Source organism: Lepidothrix coronata, unplaced genomic scaffold (genome assembly GCF_001604755.1).
Source record: "Lepidothrix coronata isolate B3197 unplaced genomic scaffold, Lepidothrix_coronata-1.0 Scaffold94, whole genome shotgun sequence".
Lineage (NCBI taxonomy): Eukaryota > Metazoa > Chordata > Aves > Passeriformes > Pipridae > Lepidothrix > Lepidothrix coronata.
The window spans coordinates 2054593-2069421 of NW_016690274.1; the positions used below are offsets into that span (position 1 = coordinate 2054593).

Genomic DNA, 14829 nt, shown 5'->3' on the forward strand with positions numbered 1-14829 from the left:
ATTTTATACATATCTATAGTTCTATAGCTCAGAGACCATGTGCTTACACAAGCAGAATGGAGTTTTTCCTAATAAATACTTCTCTATACTATAAAATATTATATTTTATACTGTTAGGCATTATCAATTTTATTTTACTAAAACAGTAAAAATAAATCTGATTTTTTTGCAAAGAGCGGACAGGGGAATCAAAGGACTAACACCGCACAAAGGCAACCACGAAAACTCAGCACCCCGCAGTTAAGAGAGCAAGTTGATCAAAAGACATTTTTCTGCTATTAAGCATTTTGATTAATTTACACAGCTAATGGTTGCAGTAGCTGGAGGCACTGTCCTTGACCTTCTTTTGCCACCCCTCTGCTGTATCTCACTGCCCCTGCAGATGCATGATGCGATCAGAAGCTTGCCCAGCTCTTATCTGCCTCACTGTACTACTCTGTCTTCTCAGCTCAGCTCTTCCTCCACTCCCAAATTGCCACAGGATGCCAAACTCTGCCCTGAAGTGATCAGTGTGCACACATGAGCACTATCCTTCCAACTCTACTGTGTGGGCAGTAGCCTTCAATTAAGAAGAGTACCAATAGCTAAGATGACTATATCCTAACTAACTTTTTCTGAAAATTTTAACTGAAATATTTTCATGAAATTTTTCCCATGACTACACAAAAGAGAACTTGAGTTTGCATTAAGATATCTAGCAAATATGTTTTAAATTATCAATCTTTCTTCTTTTATTGTGAAGACTGCCAACTAAAATTACAGGATATTCTTGTACAGCAGAGATGCATATTTTTCTCTCTCAGAAATACCCAGAGTATATTAGCAAGACTGGCTAGAAAAGGCTTAGGGAAGCAAGCAGGTATGTGTTTGATATATTTGACTCCAGTTTTCATGGAAAAAAATCCAAAACTTAATGTTTTCTCTATAAATAAATAAGATTGCAATTGAGACTAAGGATTTTCATGCAAAATTTTGGCTGGCTGCTTGGATAAATCCATTCTAACTAAGAAAAACTAGGAAGATTTTAGGTAAGCAAAAATAAGTATCTGAATTAAAGTGATTAGTGTTGAGTATTTAATTTTAATTAGTTTTGCAACAAACAATACAGATTATAGGAGGCATTTAGTGCTGCCTTTGAAAGAAAGCACTTCAAACAGCAGATGAATTTCAGATGTGTTACTTGTCTAATAAATGACCAGCATCACATTCCAGAGCATTTCCACATTTTTCAGAGTTCCTTTTCCAGTTTCACTTACTATAAGCCTGCTTGAACATGAAGTACTGTCAAACTGTAGTATTGGTGAGATGATTATGAGCTAAAAATTAATCTGATTTCAGTAGCAATAAATTAATGTAAATAATTCACAGCAACATGCAGACTGACCTGTCCAGTAATAGGTTAGGTGCAAATAAAAGCTTTCCTGGGTGTTCCATGGAGCGCCAGACTAAGCCGATCATCAGTATCTCTAACCAAGCACATTCCAGTAGATGGACCTGATCATGGAGTGTTAAATCCACAAATCCTGAAAGAATAAATAGGAGACAGTAAAAATACTCCAGGTTTTGTAAGTGGAACAACATTATTCAGAGAACCAGGTTAAAAAGTGCATTAAAGCTGGATAACCAAAAAGAGCAATAAAAGAGACATTTTTTCTCTTTTCATTTTGGGCTGAGTTTTGTCTAATACTAGATCCATCCTAATAATTATTCCATCCTACAGAACAGTCAGTATTTTCTGGCACTCTTTGTGTCCCAGCTGTACCCTTTGCCAAAAGCAGAGCAAGAGCCAGGACAGCATCTCTATCCCCACACCTATTGCCAGTGGCCTGGGAAGCCAGGTGCACACTGTAGAAAGGGGCATCTCTCCACCTCAGTGCCATGTTGCTTGGGGCATGATGGAGGTAAAATAGAAAAATGCCTTACAAAATTAAATGACAGCTCTAATTAGCTGTCACTCAGACCAGCTTTCCTGGTGGAATGCTGTTTTATAGACTCATGAACAATTCATCATACTGCAAGTGCTGTACTTGTGTGGAAGAGGGCCCAGATATAGCATTTCAAATAAACTTGTAAGCAAATGCTGATCACTGCATTGAGAATTTACTGATGAAACACTTGTTTATATTTCTATTGGTATATAGCACCCGGAGGAAGGACATGACCTCTCTTACTCTGTATTCAAACGCTGGAACCAATGAATGCAAAATTAAGAGATTGCTTATAACAATACTAAAAAATAATAATATGAAAGAATAATGATGAAGGTAGATATGAAAACATAATCACAGTGGTCCTTCCTGTGTTCATTACATGGAACAGATTGTATTATTCTCTATTTGAGTTCCTCGCTTTTCGTGAATGTTACCTTCAATCCAAAGTGGAGATTGCATAGTTCAAGTCATTAAACCTTGCATAACTAATTCCTTGAAATTAGAAGGAACTTCCTAAATTGAAATGTGTGGAAGTTCCCTTAAAAGAGATCTTATTTATCTTTTCCTCAGTGTTATAAGTGTAACACATTATTATATAAATTTTGCCATATTTTTTTCTTATTTGGTAATTATTATTTACACTAGTCTTCAGAATAGAGGTTAGAGGGTAAACTACCTTACCAGTCCAGTAAATGGCAGGATTTTCCTTCTGTGTTGTGTCCTCTCTAGAGGTATATACTAAATCAGGTATATTTGAGGAATATACCTGACATACTCTCAAGTGCTATCTTGAGAAAAAGGAAGAAAAAAGGCACGTGTTTTTAAAGATAAGTGTTGTGCTATGAAATATATTTTTCAAATAACAAAGAGGTAGAGAAGAAAAAAAATACAGTTCACAATAACTTTAAAAATACTGTTATGTTTGGTAAAACAGTTGTTGATATAATTATTTTTAATGAAAATATCTGAGAGAACTAATCAATCTATTCACAAAGAATCGTTCAAAAAAAGGAAATAGCTTTGACATATCTGAAATAAAACCCACCTATCAATCATTAGAAGTGAATTTAGACAGTTACATTACCTACTGTTTTTATGAAAGTGGTAACAATAGGAGAAAAAATAATTGCCTTTTCCTGTATTTCCCCTTTATTACCAAATACAATTTTCAGACTTCAAAGACTGATGGAATGGCATTTGTCTGAGTCACCAAACAGCCTGAACAATAGAGCTGAAACTTAAAAGAGCAACACTCTTAAGAACAAAGCATTGGTTACAGCACTCGAACAAAATTGGCAGAAAGAAACTGTCAGTATATGGAGAACAAATACTAACCCCCATGTTTCCTTTTAAGTATTACCTTAGTACGACAACAAATAATAATGAAGTGTTTTTTCCTACGCTTGAAGAGTATGACAGAAATGCAGGGACACAGATCCAGGTGTGGTGTCTGAAGTTTGCGATCAGTGCCTTACAAGTCAGTTATATTGCCATCATTTCACATGGCTGCATACTTTCCTGCAACAGATTGTTTCGATTGTTGCAGAAAAACTGAGCTTGTTACAACAGTGGCAATTCACTTTCCTTAAAACTCTGCCTATTCTACAATATTCTGGACAGCAAAATGCTTTGCTTTGTCTCCACACTGTCTCAGTCTTTATTTTTGTTATGCTTATTCTCAAACCCCTTTTAAGCCCTTTTTATTAGCTCTATTTTTCCCATCCCCACAGATGAAATTCAGATTGCACTGAGGCCAAGTAATCTGCACAAAAACTAAAGAGAGAAAGTAAAAAATAAAGCTAATAAACTACCTCACTAATACTGTAGAGCAGTGATATTTTGTTAACCTGCTGAGAATAGAAATACACTACCTGACATCTTTTAAAGTAGTTGAATGTGAATACTTTGCATTAAAAGTCCTAAAATATTAATGTTGTCTAGAATTTTAACTCCAATTTCATAGAATCATAGAATCAGATGGGTTGGAAGGGACCTCTGAGATCATCAAGTCCAACTCTTGATCCACTACCGCCGTGGTTACTAGACCATGGCACTAGACCATGGCACCTTTCAGCAAAGTTAAGAAAATGTCAAAAACCTAGGAATGGAAAAGAAAAATTATTGTGGGTCCATAGTTCAAAGAATTAAATGACCACTAAGCCTGACACCTACCTTGGGTATCAAAGCTAACACAAACTTTGATTAATGCAGGTTTAGAAGTCTGTATTATAATAATACATATTAACCGTAGTTCATAGAAAAAACTTATCAAACTGCCTTGATGGCTTTTTTACATGACATTTTTAGTTTATTATCTTGCTGTAGATAAAACTAGTGAGTTAGTTTAGTTGATAAAACTAAACATCTTGCCCAGAGAAGCTGTGGATACCCCATCCTTGGAAGTGTTCAAGGCCAGGCTGGACAGGACTTTGACCAAGCTGGCCTAGTGGAAGGCACCTCTGCCCATGGCAGGGGGGCTGGAGCAAGATGATCTTTAAGGTCCCTTCCAACTCAAACCACTCAATGATTCTATGAAATAATAGTTTTGAGGAAACTGAGTTCTATGAGACATTTGATTTTGTAAAAACATTCAACACATTAAATTAATGAAAATATTTTAAATTACACATCTCAGTATGGCAAAAGGGTAATAATAAATTGAAGTGTTCCTAAAGAAAGGATATACAGTTCACCTCTCTACCCCAGGCAATTTTTTAAGGATGACATGGAAAAAACAGAAATCATAATTCAGATTTCCTGTTGGCATGTGGGAAATAATGCAAAAGCAGGTTGATAATATAAGCAATGTAAATCACTCACTAGCTTAATCATAAATTTAAACCGAGAACATTCAACATATTTACAAGACAAAGTTATGATATAACTATACAGTAGCAGTTATGAAAAGGAGATAGAAATGATGGAGAAATATCAGTCCAGTTCGAGCTACATCTAATGGAGACATTGAACTTGATAAAAATCCAGGGAGAGCATAAGAAAGTTGAATTACCTCAGTGTTACCTGAATCTGGTAACCATCCTTCAAGTGGGATGAGAAGTTGGACAGAATGGTAGAGAAACATCAAAATGAATAAAGCATTGAAAAATACGCCCTCTAGTGAGGAATAAAAGGAATTTAGTTACTCTTTGTGAAGCTAAATAGTCTAGAGGGGTTAAAGGACAGCAATGGGTAAATATCCAAAGAAAAAGAGAATAGCATTACAAAAAGTAACAAGATAACACAGAGAAGCTCATGTTGGAAACTAAATCTGCTCCAAGTCAGGCTACAAAAGAGGGGCTATTGTTAACAACAAAAGTCGTTATTATCTAAGCAACATATTAAGTTTCCATGAATTTTCTATCGTTAGAAACAGTAATGAAGATTTAATTATTATTTTTAAGACAAAGTCTTGTTCAAGCAAGTTAATTCAGAATAATGTCACAGAAGGTTAAATTAAACTATGAATAAATCATTAGTCACTTCATCATTTAGAGCAACTCCAAACTTGCACAATGTTGCTGAAATTATGTGTAGATGTGCACAGCATTCTCAAATATCAGTGTTCTTTTAATGTTGGCAAGTTTTGAAAAGTATTCAAAAAGTATTTTTTAATTCTAAATTTTTGGTTACTGTGCTTTAAGGAAGAAGAAAGACATTCACTTCACTGTTGATAAATTAATTAATTGCAGTTTGGATGTAACCTATATCTGACTCTATACACCAGATTGACCAATTGCATGACATTATGAGACATATCAAAATCCTCATGTGGCCAAAGCCCACAAGACCTAGATTGCCACTAATCCATTCATCTATCATATGCTTGGCAGGAGAAAGACACTTACAGAATAAAGCCATGGCTAGACCATCTTTTTTTTCAAATAAAGATAAATTAACAGCATTTTCAAGTGATTACCAACAACAAACACAATGATCGTTCCACAAACTCTTGTATGAATAAGGAAATCTGAGCTTCTGAAAAGCCAGAATGGTCTTCAAAGTACTCAGCTAGGACTAGGTAGCAAATACAGTTATGTGTAGAACACAAAACTGTAATTTCCAATATAGGTATGAGCAAATCTCTTTGTAACGTGGAAGTTTGGGTAGCTGCCCAAGAGCAACACAAGGACTGCTGGAAGTAATATTCAATAAAGCTTACAAACCTGAGAAGAGAGAAGTGATTTATGCAATAAATTGCTTGATTGCAGTAAGGAACAACAGAAAGCTCAGATGATTTTCATTTATTGCTACTGTTAGCATACATTTTGACCCCTGAAGTCCTCTGAAATAACCACTACCTACATATGCATTTGTATATATATATATATATGCGTGTAAAATCGTATCATTTTGAAACTAATAAATTCATCATTTGCCTCAGTGACTTTTGACCAAATAAGCAGCTTTCTGTTTTATCAGAAACAATTTCTCTAGCAATTACCATTCTCTGAGACCCAATAGCCTGCATCACTGCAGATTCAATCCTACAACAGTAAGCCCTCCAGTGGGTCCTTACTACCTTTTGGAAATCATCATCACAATTTTGCAGCTTCTACTCATACTCATAAGACACAACTACAGGGTGTTCAAACTGTTCAAAATCAGTCACACAGAGGTGAAGACAAATGATAGAGAAACCTTTTTACATCTGATCCAACTCTAATCCAACCTATATGTTTATACTATATCTCTTAATTAACATGATGGATACCTAAAATATAAATGTCAGCCAATTTTTGCAAGACAATAAACAACATTGTGCCATAAAGAATGACTCTGTGTCCAGATGTTTTGAAGGAAAGTAAAGTAAAAGCAATAAATAGTTTTAAAAGCAATAGTGAAGCTCCATCTAGCAAAGTATCCCATTTACAACAGCAATTGATACCACATGCTTATGGCAAAACTTGCAGCAGGAGAAACATATGCTTCTACAGGAAGTTTTCTCAGGCTCCAGAAATACGTGGTTTGGACTTGCAGAGCCAAAGATGGTCTTTTTGTGTTATCCTGCTCACCTTTGAAACAATCTTGTCCGTCTTGGAGCATTTTCCAGTTAAACTATGTTCTTTCAGAGACAGTGAGACTAGAACTGCACAGGTTTTCAGTCTGCCCTTGTCTTCATCACATTAGTCAATAACATCCATAATTTTTATCACCGATATTCACACCCTTTTTTTCCAGCTAACTTATTAGTAAGCTGAACAACATATGCCTAACTATTGATCTCCAAAGGTACTCTCTTTCCTAAATGTCCTGCCTGCTTGCCTGTAAAGTCTTTAACTTGATAGCAACATGAAAATCTTTAGTATTTCCTCTAGCAAAAAAAAGGATGTTATACTACGCAAAATGTTGTGGGAAATCAGAACACTCCTACATTGTATGTTTTAAATCTGCACAGACAGACAACTATTTTTTTCTATCTATGCAGTGTTTTGAAAAGTGGCAACAACCACAGAAAAAGGCTGTTATTTACAATTCAGTACAGTATCTCAATTATGTGATGGTCACGTAATAGGCAACATTTGGAACAAAACACTAATTAGGTTGGCAAAGGCAGGAGGAAAGTAGTGGTGGGTGCTGCAAAATAATTGCTAGCAACCATCCAATAAAACAACCAAATTAACAGAGGTTTGTATAGAGAAAAATATCTAAGTGGATGAAAGGCAAACAGCAAAATAATTCCTACGGCAAGTTCTGTTCTCAAAAAACAGCCACAAAGAGGAAAAACAGCATCTGTTCCTCATAACCTAAAGCACATTGGAGGACCAATACCTCAGTCACCACTGTTTGATTAAGTGGTGAGATCTGTGCCTGCTGTAATGCCACAAGCTTGGTGTCCAACCTCTCCACTTTAAGCAGAGTGGTGAGACAGCATCTAGGCATTTGTCTAGCACATAAGATGGTGTTTTGTTCTGAAATTGCATGGATCACTCAGCCTCTGCAACCCTGCAGGCTGAGCCCTGAAACCTCTTAGTTTAAGAGGTGGTTAAAACCCACACCTTGACTACAGCCTTGCCTGTACACAACGGCAGAGCAAAACAGAATCCAAAGACAAGTGAATCAGAGAATCAAAAACACTGTTTTCCTTGAGCCTTGGTATTCACACAGCTATTTCTATAATGCTACTTATTCTTAATTCTTTCAACAGACCTTCAGACCAAAATTATAAGACACTTTTATTAAATTCTCCCTCCTGAGGGCACTTACAGTATGACATATTGTCATATTGGCTTAGTTGTTTACACACCAGCAGTGTTTTAAATCAAGACTTATTTTGAAGACTGAAGATTAAAGATCTCTAAACCTCAACATTTTCAATCCAAATATTTTGCTAAAAGAGTAGTCTGGTTATTTCATTTTTTTTAAAGGGACATTGCTTTTGTTTCTGTAAATGCAGTCAGAAAAAAATTAGCTACAATTTACTGAGTTCCTGGGAGGAAAGTCTGAAAGGCAAACATAAAGCAAGTGGCATAGTTGTAAGAGCCTCTAACTACTTTGTCTGCTTTTTCGCAATTCTCTATTTTTCCTGCCTGTATAATTATAATTATAATTATAATATAGCAGAACACCAATCCAAACTCACACATTGTCCTGTCTAAGTGTAAACAGTCTGTCAGAAATTAAATGAATTGAGATCAGGGAGAACAGCATCTGCTCTTAATTACTGTTAATTCCTTTTAAAAATTACATTTGCCATTTTCAGCCCTAATGGTTTTAAACTTCTTTCAAAAAAAAAAAAAAGATTGCAATTTACAGGTGTAAACTTAATATAGGTTAGGAATGTTTGGGGTTTTGGGCAAAACCCAAGAAGTCAGTAGGATGATGAGGTTCTGCTTTCACAGTCTGTATTCATACTGAAAGTCAAGATCAAGCAAGCTTTTACTCTTCTCCTCTACCAGAGGTTTCCATCCTCCTTGAACTGGCCTAATGAGACCTGCCTTACAGTTTGGCATATGGACCACCCCAATCAAACACCCTACCTGACACTGTTCCCAGAGCAGGATGCTGCAGGGATGTCACATTTGTGACCTTTATTTCAGATCCCATTTCTAGGAGCTGGTCTGATCTGCTTCCACTTAAAAGCTGCACCATGATGATTCCAAAAAGTATTTCTCAGATAAATGAGAACCACTTCAACTGCTTTCCAGGAATATGCAAAGTTATCAAAACTTCACTCAATGCTTTCTGCTTACACAAAAAGTGCATACTTTTTCAGACCCGTCCAGTCCATATCTTTTCAGGACGAGGAGTCTAAAATTTTCCTGAGGCCAATCCTGGTCCAAGTAGCCAATGCAAACTCAATACTTTACACTAAGCCCAATTTGGTTTTAGGGCCCTGGAAACACTTCAGGGGTAGTGACAGGCAATTGCTACTGATCAGAGACACAGTCTCTTCTCCAGGCAAACTCTTGCTACATTTTTATGAAGTACTGATGCCTTGCCTGAGAGAAACATGAGAATTCTCCAGCACACCACCAGCTTGGCTGGCAATGTTCCGAGGGAGATGGACTATGGGCTGGACTGAAGGTCTGCAGGAACATCCAGCCTGGGAGCCAGCCCTTAGCTGTGAGTTTTGGGGAAAGTAAGTTCTCCCTGAACACCAGCACAAGCAAATTATTCTGTAGGATTTATTTGACTGCCTGAAGAAGATGAGTCCCATGCTGGTGGATGGTCAGGTTGTGTGTCCAAAGCTCAAGACTTCTTCCTCACTGTGCTCTCCCAGGCACAGACACAGACTGGAGATGAGACAAGTTGGGTAGTGTTGTAGCTCAAGCCCGTGGCTGACTCAGGAAACAATCTCAGCGAAGCTAAGTGCTGTCAAGTCCTGACTTTCTCGCATATGTCACTGTGTCTGCCTTGACTTAAACACAGGGGTTTTTTTGCAACAATTTCGCTTGGTTAACCAAAGATTATTACAGAAAGTGCATTAGCAGTACCAGTTAACACAAATACATAGAGGCCTTCCATCAGGGAACATAATAAAAGTAATTGGCACTCACATAACACTTTACATTTTCAAAGGGCAGTAAAACCATTAAGTATTATTGAATGTATTTTATAGATAGAACACAGAGAGGTTAAGTGCCTCATTCAGGAGGAGGCAGGATTAGGACAGAGGTGTCTCACATTCTCTCATCCTTTCAGCCTCAAAAATCTTTGGTTTGGAGAAGCTTCCTTGAGTTCAAGTGCAAGTTCTGTTTCTTGCAAATCAGTAAAAAGCAAAAAAAAAACCCCAAACCTGAAGCAACTGAACTTTTTTCATACAGAAAAAGGAAAGAAAGCCTTACCAAGCTGGAGTTGGCGGGGGGTGGGGGGGGAATTGTTTAGACGCAAGCAGAAAACCTGTATGCAGGAAATTATACAAGTATTAACTCTTAATCGGTCTTAAAACACTCAGTAATGTAGGCAAGGCAACTACCTACATAAAACAAATCTTGGATCTAAGTTTTCTTTCACCTCTAAACAAGCAGTTTTAAAAGTTATTAAAACAAGAACAAATCTTGCTAATCATAATAATTATAACAACTACTACTGTATAAGAATATTGCAAGTGAAGGCTGCCTGCCAGTTGGTTAGTGAAAGTTTATTATACTGGTTTCGTAAAGCAAGAAGGGAGACATACATATATTTTCTGTACAGAAAACTGATCAACAAAAGGTGATGTTTGTTACTACATGCAGAATTCCTACAGCACTATACAGCAGTTATTTAAAGCATGTTAATGATCATTCATCCCTGGACTGTAATTGAGATTTCTGATACTTGGGGTACCCTTTGACAACAGTAAAATGCTACTTTATGGCTCTTTTACCACTGAGAGCCATGCCATTTCTCAGGGGGTTCAGGTTTGCAAATAAAAAGCACAGAATGCTATCTGCATACCGAGAATGGAAAAATAGCAGCTGCTCCCTTTGATTTTGAGTGTAGGAATGGTCAATCACCTTCATGTGAAGGCTTTTCATTGAAGGGTGTCCTCTGAATTTTTCCCTGCACAGGTGAAGAAGGATACTACACAAAATTTATTATCTGCCAACTAAAAGAGATAGTATGAAGTAATACATCTTTTCTTTATTGTCTCTGCAACAGTTAATTACATGACATTAAACCTATACCAGTACTCAGGCCAATTTATAACAGTACTCAGGCCAGTTGCAAGTTGTTTAGAGGAGGGTTACTGGGATTTGTCTTTTTTTTTTTAAGAGGTCACAGCTATGCAAAATGTTTTCCATCAAAAGCAGCTCCAGCTAAAATAATTTCTGTGGCTGGTTATGCATTCTTGACTGACTTTTATGAACTCAAAAGATATGCTCATAAATACAAGCTGTCTTCTCTTCTTCATTCTTTCCCCTTCTGCCCTTCCCCACTCCATGAGGGCTGTCACACTTCTGATCTCTTCTGCTGGTTTAAGTGTTCAGACAACTGATGAAATAAACGGTTAAGAAGGAAGAGTATGAAAGGTGAGCAACGGGCAGCCAATGTGCACCAACCACCTCAGATGGTTTACACTTTGTGTAAATCTACCCTAAGACTTGAGGTCACATCCAGCATAGCTTGGATTTTCTTATATATATATACTGCTGCATCCAAGAGAATATTAGGTTTTCAGCATTTGTTTGACCTTCAAAGTACCAGGCTGTGTTCCAATCACAACCTAAACCAAATATAAGTTATGGTTTTGTGGCTGTCAAAAAAAATCACTTGAGGCAAAAGGTCTCATTAAGCAATCACTCTTTGAGCAATCTGTTTAAGCAATCACAGTTTTTAAGCAAACTGGAGGGGGAAAATGAAGCAGACACAGGCAAACTCTTTCACAGCTTTTTAAAGGACCCCAGCATGCTCCTGAGAGGTTTCAAATGGTTGCTTTAATACACAATTATTAGGGGAAAATTTAAAAACCAAACATCAAAGGCTTCCCAGTTGTTTTCCTCTTTTACAGAGAGCACTTACATGCTTTTCTTACATCCTCTTACTAATTTTATAAGCACTTGATTGGATGGGACAGTACCCTAACAGTATCAGCAAAAGCAGCAAGCCGCATGGTGGTCCATATGGAGCCCTGTCTGGAGCTGGCTTGGGCAGCATTGCATGCCTGGCTTTCACTACAGCCCTGGGAGACAGACTTTGCTAGAGGAAGAGGTTCTGAAAAACCTCAGGGTGGATCTGCATCTCACTTTTTCCACAAATGTTAGGGTATAAAAATATTTCCATCGTTCCATTTTTTATCCTGTTTGTTCCTTTAATTATAACAGCTATATGAAAGACTTAAAGGTCATCATAACACAATTAAGAACATTTTAGAAAAGAGATAAAATTATATTTGCAAGGTAATACAATCAATGGCCAGCTTCAGCCACTTTTCTAAATTAATCTTAGTTATTTATTGAAGGAATTAGAAGTTGAAATTAAGGATTATTAACTCTATTCTTTCTGAATGTCCCTAAAATCCTGGTTTCATACTTTTGATATTCCTAATACTTCAGTTTAATTCTTTAAGAATTCAAGTTTCACTGTTTCAATTTATATCTCCATCCATGGCTGGAAGCTTGAGAAATGTCACTTTTTAATTTAACACTTTCTTTGACTACAACAACTTTCACATGATGAAACTGGGAGAGCTATGGTCCCCCTTTCTTCATTCATAAAATCCAGTGAACAAGGCACTAAGCTTTTTGTTCCACAATCTCTTCCATCCCAGGATCTACTGTCTTCACCACTGAACCAATTAACATTCATTGCAGTAGCATCTGGAACTAGCAGAAAAGAGGATTATTTTGCAACCCAAGGAAAAGAGGGGAAAACTGTCAAGTCTGTAGTGAACTAGAAGATTAAAACTGCTTCAAGACTACAAATAGAAATTGCTCAGAACATAATGTGCTGTACCCAAGAAATGAGGCATAACCTCAGAGTTCATGGTCTGGTCATTCTTTACAGTCACTAGGAAATAAAACTAGCTTGACTAAGGCACCTGCATCCATTTTATTTCTCCAGATTGTTCACTTCTGGCGAAGTCTTATTCCTATCTATTGCACTTGTAGACGAATAATAGACATTATATATCTATAGTCCAGCATTCATTACATTGGCTGGTACCTACATCAAAACAGAAACACAAGCACATATAAATGAGATTCAAATGTCTCTTTTCCCCTCTATTCTCTTCACCCCTACATGACTAGTTTTGAACAGAACCCAATCTCTGAAAAAATTATCCAAGAAATTCTAAGGACACATCAAAGAGAAGAAAGACAGCAAAATTAATTGCCGCAATTTCCTTTACCCACTATAACAAGAAGAGTATTTTAGCAGTTGTGTAGGAGTGTCATCATAAGACAGAGCAAAGGAATATTTTACAGGGAAAGCAAGACACTGGAATGCAGCTGGCCATTTATATTAACTTTCTTGTCCAAGTTATCAAGCAGCATGTTTCCACAAAACACATCATTGTCTTAAGCTCCTTTTGTTGCACACTATCCTTCGATGGGTAACAAACCCAAGGCAGATTTCAGCATCTGCAAAGCCTCAGGCACCCTCAGGTAACTGTTACATGTTGCATGGTCTGGGCTCAGGTGTGCATACAAAACACAGGTGTTGCACTTGTGGAACAATGACCTTGACTCAAGGTCCTGTGCAGCCTGCTGAGACATCTGCTGAAGCTAGAGCTAGTTGGAAGCACTCTGACAGTGCATTTTATGTTGGAAAGTGACAGGCTGACAAGTTTAAAACACTCTGGAGAACTTCAGATTTCACAAAATGAAAATAAACAAATAAAAGAAGCTGGTTTCTATCTGTCCCTCTCAGCTACCTCATCTTGATTTTCAGCACTCTACTAGGCACCTATTCCTACTCAGCACTGAGAAAAGTACCTAAATTTCTAGGAAATACAGGACTTTTTTTTCCAAAATCGTTTTCATTTTAAACAGGTGACTAAAATATTTGAAATCTTACTGGTCTACTCTATCATGTTTAATGAAATGTTTCATTTCACCCAAAAAGGTTATTACCTAGCAAAAAGGTCCAAAAATTTCATTTTATATTAAGTGAAAATGTTTATTTTTTGTTGTTTGTACCTTCCATGAAACAAAGAAACTAATTACTCACACAACTATGATGGAGACATCTGGAAAAGCTTTGGAACAGTGCACAAGCTCATCCACAGTGACTGGACCTATAAATTCTATTTATCATCCTTTGCCAGGACTAGAAAGTTGTATGGAATTCCATCACATTAAAAAAAATCACTTTAATATCTTCTAATAACTATAGCAGCAGAAATTAAATATTAGAAGAAAAAAAAATATAACTTAAAATTCAGAAAGTTTTTCCTGGGAATTTAATTTTATATTTTTTCCAACTCATTAAAAAAGGGGTAGTTTTCATCCTCCCTACTTCAGAGACATTTTGATCTATTTTGTTTTTCTTTTCTCTTTTGACTGCTCTGAGATGCAAATTTGATAGACTCCTCATGATGAGAAGAAACCTTTATCTTGAATCATAAATAGAGTCCCTTCACACAGTTCAGATAGAGACTAGGAGACTATTTTATGAATAGTATCACCGTACTGACCCTCAAAGCACAGTTTGGATCATATATAGAAGGCTGGGGGTTCCAATCCTCAGAGGCAGAGGAGGTGTGTTTTGTGTGGGACCCTGAGGCAGCAAATATCATCTGAGTGTTACCCAAATGATCTTGCCCACTTTTGATGATAACCAGAAGTTTATGGGTTCTTATATACTTCTACAGCTCATATATGTTTATATGCTCCCATAGCTACACTGCTGCCACTAGAAAAGTTACCAAGATGAGACGAAGTCAGGCAGTAACTGCAATATGGACACGACCATAATAGGTCACACAGAATCGATGTTGCACTATGATGGTGAAAGATGAACTTATAAAGAA

The 14829-nt window shown here is 36.8% G+C and overlaps 1 protein-coding gene across 3 annotated transcripts in view; it reads right to left on the minus strand.

Annotated features, from left to right (window-relative positions):
* ESR1 (estrogen receptor 1) overlaps nt 1-14829 on the minus strand; it is a 164950-nt gene that overhangs the window by 23205 nt on the left and 126916 nt on the right. For all 3 annotated transcript variants that reach the window (XM_017821973.1, XM_017821975.1, XM_017821974.1), the window contains exon 6: nt 1385-1523. In XM_017821973.1, the coding sequence (XP_017677462.1) occupies nt 1385-1523 (139 nt within the window). The remainder of the gene's footprint in view (nt 1-1384; nt 1524-14829) is intronic.